At 32.6% G+C, this 7,354-nt stretch overlaps 1 protein-coding gene across 1 annotated transcript; it reads left to right on the top strand.

Moving 5' to 3' along the window:
• The first annotated feature begins 1,740 nt into the window (after window positions 1-1,740).
• Window positions 1,741-7,064, top strand: LOC116118899 (stearoyl-[acyl-carrier-protein] 9-desaturase, chloroplastic-like). Its single transcript, XM_031404851.1, has 3 exons — window positions 1,741-1,953; window positions 4,758-5,262; window positions 5,937-7,064. Exons 1-3 carry the CDS (start codon window positions 1,829-1,831, stop codon window positions 6,495-6,497), a joined length of 1,191 nt encoding a protein of 396 aa, XP_031260711.1. The 5' UTR covers window positions 1,741-1,828; the 3' UTR covers window positions 6,498-7,064.
• Window positions 7,065-7,354: the final 290 nt, after the last annotated feature.

Genomic DNA, 7,354 nt, shown 5'->3' with positions numbered 1-7,354 from the left:
GATGTGTTGGTCCATAACCCATTTTTGTTAATTAAATAGCCTTACTCTATTTTCTCATTAAAACAAATATTAATTTATATTACCCACCCATGGGTAGGTTACTGTAAGATAACTTTCTTTAAAGATTAGTTGATACGTGTGTAAACTGATTCGAACACCTGAGTTAATAAAAAAAAGAAAAAAAAAATTATATTAGTACTTCAATTTAATTTAGAAAATGTGGTCCCTTATGTCTTGTACTTGGGTTATATATTAAAAAAAAAAAAAAATTAAATTGATAATATTCTATATATTTTTAGGCTTTTTCGATAAGATCTATAAACTTTTTAGTTGAAATAATCTTATAATAATTATTTCTAATTTTGTTTTTATAGTGAAAATTATAAGGGGAAGAAATTAAATATCATTACCAATTTTGGTAATTGATTTTTATTGACTCTAGAGAAGGTCCATCAAGAATTAATGTAGATATTTTTATTAAAGTATAGGCAATTTCCATTGGTTTTAGACTTTGTCAAAAATTATACTAGTTTCATATTTGAAAGATGACAGTCCAGAACAAACAACACCGACATAAATCTAATAAAGGTGAAGATATTTTTCGTGCTTCTCAAAAGTAAATTCACTATATAACTATTAATACTTAATTAATAAAAAATTTGTGAAAATTGAGGAAAATAAGTTTTTTTTTTTTTTAAATTTTAGAAAATTGTGCATGTTCTGAAGAATAATAATAAAAATAATAAAGGCGTGGAGAGGATGCTGCGAAGGGCCTTTCTAGTGTTTCAAACTCATTTTAAACAATTTTCAAATATATTTGTACGATATTCTTTTCCACAAAATAAATTTTGTATGGCTTTAACCCATGAGACCGTGCATGACTTTAATATATAGTCTCAAGTTCGATTTCTCATTACCTATGATTTATTTGGAGGACTACAACGGTAGGTTATTGTGGGATAGCTTCGCTAAATATTAGTTGAGAAACGTATAAGTTGATTTGGACATCTCAATTAAAAAAAGAAAAAGAAAAAAAAAGTTTTCATTAGATTTTTGAATTGAAAAGTGGAAAATCCTATTTTTATAACACAACATAAACATTTTATAACATTATCACTTTTAATAGACTTTTACATCATAGTTGAAACTTTACCTTGATAACGTATTATATTATTTATTCATATATTTAAAAAAAAAAATCACAAATTTTTATGAAATGTATTTGCCTTGGTTATTTTCGATTACATTTTTTTTTATTTTTTAACAAAATAGTTTAAATACTTTTCTAAAATGTTAAATTTTTTTGAAAAAATTTACGAATCTTTTACTTAGGATCATAGTGACATTACTCTATCTAAAGTCTCACATCATAGTCGATAACATCACCTTCCATAGATTTTTATATCACAATCGAACGGTTCAGATGATGTAATGATACCTCAACAACATATTGTACTTTTATTTATTTATTTACAAATTATTTAAGAAAATTTTTTTATAAACATTTTAACTTTAGTCTTGTTAAATTCTTACATCATGGTTTGAATTGAATGGTTGAAATAACGTAATATTATATTGAGTAACTTACCTTAATAATATATATTATTTACTTTATTAATAATTATAATTTTTTAAATAAATTAAAAAATAGTTATTTTTATTTTTATTTATGAAAAATAGTTCCCTTAGTGGGCTATATATTGCCTCTTGCCATTGTGTCTCACTCATTGTTCAACTCACTTTCTCTTCTGTGGAGGAAAATTTTCAAGCTGCTTACATTCCAAATACCGTCCAAACCCATCAATCTTTTTCATCAATCAATCCTTCAATGGCTCTAAAGCTTTCTCCTTTCACCGCCCAATCGCACAAAGTTCCTTCATTTGCTCTTCCTCAAATGGCCAGTCTCAGATCTCCCAAGTTTTCCATGGCTTCCACTCTTCGCTCTAACTCCAAGTGAGTCCTCTCATTTCATTCCCCTTTTCTTTTTCTTTTCGTTCTTGCTTTTCTCTCTCTAGTTTGCGTTTTTCTTGTTTTTCGGCTGATCTTGGATCTGGGTTTTGTTTTTTTCACCCTCTAATTTTGCTCCTTAATGAGTTTCTTCATCTGGGTCTGTTTTGATCTTGTTGTTTAAGCCTTGGATGCATTGCTGTTTTGTACTTGTTTGGTTTGGTATTTTTGGTGAAGTTTTCATCTTGTTGCTTCATTTTTTTTAATCAAATTTTTAATTTTTGTGATATGGGGATTTCTTTTTGTTGTGAAATTTGTGGGTTTGGTTTGAGTTTTCTCATGGTTCTGATTCATTCAAGTTTATGAATTTGGTGTTTTTCAGTTTGGTGGAGGAATGATTTTGTGGTTATACTGTATTTTTTCAATTTGTTCATTTCATTTAACTTTAATTTGTGGAGGTGTATGCAGTGATTACGATATTTGTTTTTTATTTCCTATTAAAAGATTGGTATGACTTTGTGATTTTGATTTTGATTGTGATGGCTGATTTTTCTTTGTTTTAATTACTGCCAGTGTAGCATGATTCATGAATTTTAATGACACAATAAAATGAAAGAGAGGCTGAAACTGCTTTTCAACAATGGTCAAATACCGTGTTTTTGCATTTTCAAGGCCATTTAAGAAATTCAAAACAAGTTTTTCATGAGGTGGTTGGAATTGGTTCCATTTGATTTGGTGGTTTTTATGCAATCCCTGATTTCATATTAATGCACAATTTTCTGTATGTCATTTTCCATTAGGTGGGGTTGGAGTTGGTTTAAGATATTTAATTTTTCCTATTATTCATTTTCATAACTTGGAATGTCTGTTTTCATTGGCATTAATTGAAGGGTTAATTCATGGATATTTTTGGTCCTTATTATTTTGTTTCTTACAATGTTTCTGCTGCTGATTTTACCTAGGTGAATATTCCCGTGCATATAATTTCTGGATGCCCCCAATTTAATTTGTTTTATTTCATCTATTATTATATTATTTATTGTGTCAAGTGTGTGCATGCCTGCCCAGCTGTTTGTTTCTTATGTTCTTGGTGGTTGAAGTTGTTTGTCTTTATTTGGAAACTTCTTGAATGATGATGTATTTTCCAGCTTTAGGACAGGCCATACTCAGTTGGGAACTAATGGCTTTTTGGTTTTTACTTCTACCGCTTTAACATGCTTTTGTTATGTTTTTCATGTATTGTTCATTTGTTCATTACTATTCACTTTTGTGATTTTCAAATATGATCAATGATTCTTGATGTACTTTTTTTGGTTCAAATTTGCATAGCAGGCTTAGTGCTTATGTTGGCGATCCTTAAGACCATTTCGGTTGGCGAGTTTATGTCATATTTTTCGCTTTTGCCATTTTATTTATCTTTCCTTTTGTCCTTCTCAAATTGTGGTTGAATCTACATCTTGAGAAAGGAGATTCAAGTTGGTGAACGTAGTTTGGATACCTTTATGCATAGATTCTCCATTTTTATAATCCATCCTTTGCATTGTATAATAGTTGGTGGATCTTTGACTTATTTTTAAACTGCAGCTTTAGTTCAAGGAACCGGTAAAATTCTTTGTTACGGTTCTAAATGGTGAAAAAACTCTTTGTGAAATTATTTTGAGCTGACTTTGTTTTGTCTCGTTGTTACTTGCGAAATAATCTTTGTAGCTATTCTACCAGTGGAACTACTCTTTTTTGAAATTATTTTGAACTAATCATTGTTTTGTCTTGTTAATCACAAATTAATCTTTGCAGCTAATATACCATTGGAAGTTTCTGTATGCATGCTTTTCTTTTTCCAATTACAAATGATTTTATTGAATTATTATATGATTTAGTCTCAATTATTTCTCTTTGTTTAATAATGTCCATTGCTTTTTAAACTTTGATCAACCAATACTTGCTCTGTTCGTTGATTCGTATTCTAAAACATGTTTTGTCCTTCTAATTATTGTTTATGTTTTTTGAAGTAAAAAAACACTAGTTGGTGAACCTAGTTTTGGTGAGCAATCATATCACATCAATTTTCTTGTTTGACATTTCCTAACTTGTAGTAGCTGCTGGTCATGTTTGGAGGAATGGAGGAAATCTTTATTTTACTCTCTTCTGATTCGCTTCTCCTTGTTTTGGTTTTGGTAGTTATTAGTGAACTACTTTGTTGTGGTCCTGCCTTATTTAAAATAAAAGATTTATGGTGTCCATAAACGTAAAATGTTATTTATATTCTCTCATGAGTGTCTTATTCTGATAAATCGCACAAATGATACATTTTGAGTATCTGACAATCGGCCTGAGCTTTTGGAACCCTGATATCTTTCCCCTCTGAGATGCTAGATTACAAAATTTCAGTCAAATGACAATTTAATTTTGCCATATAAGTTATTTATGTACCTACTACATCGTAGATGACAAAAGCATGGCCAAGTAGTTTATCAATTCATGTGTTTGTGATGAATCCAGTCTTAAACCACGTTGAGAAAATGTAAATAACTGCATGAACATTATATTTGTCCAGGTTTAATTTTGTTTGTATATGTATGAACTACAAAACCACAGAATTGTAATTGTAATTGGAATGTGGGACATTTCTTTAGTTCCTGCCCTGTATGTTCGTGTTTTGGATATGCTTGGGCGTTCAAAACTTGCAACTATTCATATATATTATGAGCTTATGTAGCTTTGGATCTTTCTAAGCTTTAATTATACGTAACTGTTGTGATGGATCTAATCTGAACTGTGTACCTGATCCCGAATTCTTCTGCTTGATGCAGGGAGGTTGAGAGTCTTAAGAAGCCTTTTACACCTCCTCGCGAGGTGCATGTTCAAGTCACCCACTCAATGCCTCCCCAAAAGATTGAGATCTTTAAGTCTTTGGAGGGTTGGGCTGAGGAGAACATTTTGGTTCACCTGAAGCCAGTTGAGAAATGTTGGCAACCACAAGATTTTCTGCCAGATCCTGCTTCTGATGGATTTCATGATCAAGTCAAGGAACTGAGGGAGAGGGCAAAAGAGATTCCAGATGATTACTTTGTTGTTTTGGTCGGAGACATGATCACAGAAGAAGCCCTTCCTACTTATCAAACAATGCTTAATACCTTGGATGGAGTTCGTGATGAAACAGGTGCAAGCCCGACTTCTTGGGCTGTTTGGACCAGGGCATGGACTGCTGAAGAGAATAGGCATGGAGACCTTCTCAATAAGTATCTCTACTTGAGCGGACGAGTAGACATGAGACAAATTGAGAAGACAATTCAGTATTTGATTGGATCCGGAATGGTAAGACCCTTGCCTCTTAAATTAGCAGCCTTGTATCTGGATATAATACAAGAAGTAATTTTATAAAATAGATGCGCATGCAGACACTTACTCTCAAATTGAACCCTTTGCAGCTTAAGCAAAGGGATAATTCAATTCATACAAAATTTGGGATTTAGAATGATGAAAGTCTACAACCACTGATACTTGCATGTGTGCACACACTTAGGCACATAAAAACCACACACAAACACACAAGATTCTGTAATTGTGCATGCACGACTGACATATATTCTTTTTTCTTTTTGTCTGTTTGGTATTTCATCTTGTACATATCCATGCCGCACCTAAAATTGCCTTTTGTTTCCCTTGATATCCATTCTCTAAATGTAAGAGGTCGTGTGTCGTTCTTCCTCTGCTTGTTTTAGTCTTTGATATAGTAATATCATTTCAAAACAAAGAGTATGAGTTATTTTGATTATCTTTACTCCCAAGATGAAGGGCTGCAACTAAACAAAAGTAATGTTATAAAAAGTAGTATATAGCAATACTAAAAATATGCGAGATTATGGGGTCGGTTACCTAAGGTGTCATCTATTTATTCCCCTTCTATTCAAATTCATAAAAATGGCCCAAGATAAGATGCTCTTAAATTAATCTTTTCTCTTTTTTTTTTTTCGGGTATCATTTTATAGGACCCCCGGACAGAGAACAGTCCCTACCTTGGTTTCATCTATACTTCATTCCAAGAAAGGGCAACCTTTATTTCGCATGGAAACACTGCTCGTCATGCCAAGGAGCATGGAGACATGAAATTGGCTCAAATATGTGGTATAATTGCTGCTGATGAGAAGCGCCATGAGACTGCCTACACCAAGATAGTGGAAAAGCTCTTTGAGATTGATCCCGATGGAACTATCATGGCTTTTGCCGACATGATGAGGAAGAAAATCTCTATGCCAGCTCACTTAATGTATGATGGCCGTGATGATGACCTTTTTGAGCACTTCTCAGCTGTTGCTCAGCGGCTTGGTGTCTACACCGCAAAGGACTATGCAGACATATTGGAATTCTTGGTGGGCAGATGGAAGGTTGATCAGCTAACCGGACTTTCAGGGGATGGGCGGAAAGCTCAAGACTATGTTTGCGGGTTACCTCCAAGAATCAGAAGGCTGGAAGAGAGGGCTCAAGGACGTGCCAAGCAAGGACCCATCTTTCCATTTAGTTGGATTTTCGACAGACAAGTACAGCTCTAAGTGCAAACTCAAATAACATCTCCAGTTTCGCTGCTTGTCGTATCCTCACACAACGATAAACTAGAGGTATAAAATTTCCAATCAAGTTTTCTCGTGTATTGGTTTATTGTTATGTGTGAAGAGAATCGGTGGTGGGCGAGCGACTATGCCTGAGGTTGTAGATACAGTTGTTTCTCATGTTGTGCCATTAGATATGCGGATAGGGGCAGCTGCGGTTTCGTTGTTTATGTTTTTTTTTTTTTTTTGACTGTTTTTCTCTTTGTATGAGCTTGTTTTCTTTCAATAGTTTGTCTGAGTGTAAGCAAAGCAAATAATCTTCATGGCAATTTTGATGGTGGTGGTGACAATGATAATCATAATCTCTGCTAGTTCAATATGGATCAACTCGCTGTGATAATAATAATTGTCATGATCAGATTCCAAAGTCGATTTTATATTTTGCTTCTAGCTGTTCTTTTAGGGGATGTCTAATACTACTGCCATGGGGACAATAAAAATGTCATGAAGGTCCACTCTATGTAACAAGTTTTATGTTCACTGTTATGATTATGTGTGAATACCATTCAACGTGTTGTGAATTCATTTTCAACTATCGTTACAATAATAATGTGATACAGATGTGTTACGTTATTTATATGTGAAGTAAAACTTCCGCATCTGATGTATTACGTTATTTATATGTGAAATAAAAACTTTTATATACAAAATAAAATGTAGATACACGAATAATGTGATATGTTTATTCTATTTAATATTTTTTTTTTAATCATGGATTGGTTGTCATAATTTTTTTTTTATATCATAAATCTTTGTTTTTCACAAAAATCTAACCTTAATTTTATTTAGCCATTGAAAAC

Source organism: Pistacia vera, unplaced genomic scaffold (assembly GCF_008641045.1).
Source record: "Pistacia vera cultivar Batoury unplaced genomic scaffold, PisVer_v2 Contig863, whole genome shotgun sequence".
NCBI lineage: Eukaryota > Viridiplantae > Streptophyta > Magnoliopsida > Sapindales > Anacardiaceae > Pistacia > Pistacia vera.
This window is presented reverse-complemented; position numbering and strand designations above follow the sequence as displayed.

Bases quoted from the DNA above. Each gene is read 5' to 3' on its own strand.
- LOC116118899 (XM_031404851.1), top strand. From the start codon at position 1,829: ATGGCTCTAAAGCTTTCTCCTTTCACCGCCCAATCGCACAAAGTTCCT. The intron at 1,954-4,757 runs GTGAGTCCTCTC...TGCTTGATGCAG, and splicing joins ACTCTTCGCTCTAACTCCAA to GGAGGTTGAGAGTCTTAAGA. The intron at 5,263-5,936 runs GTAAGACCCTTG...ATCATTTTATAG, and splicing joins ATTTGATTGGATCCGGAATG to GACCCCCGGACAGAGAACAG.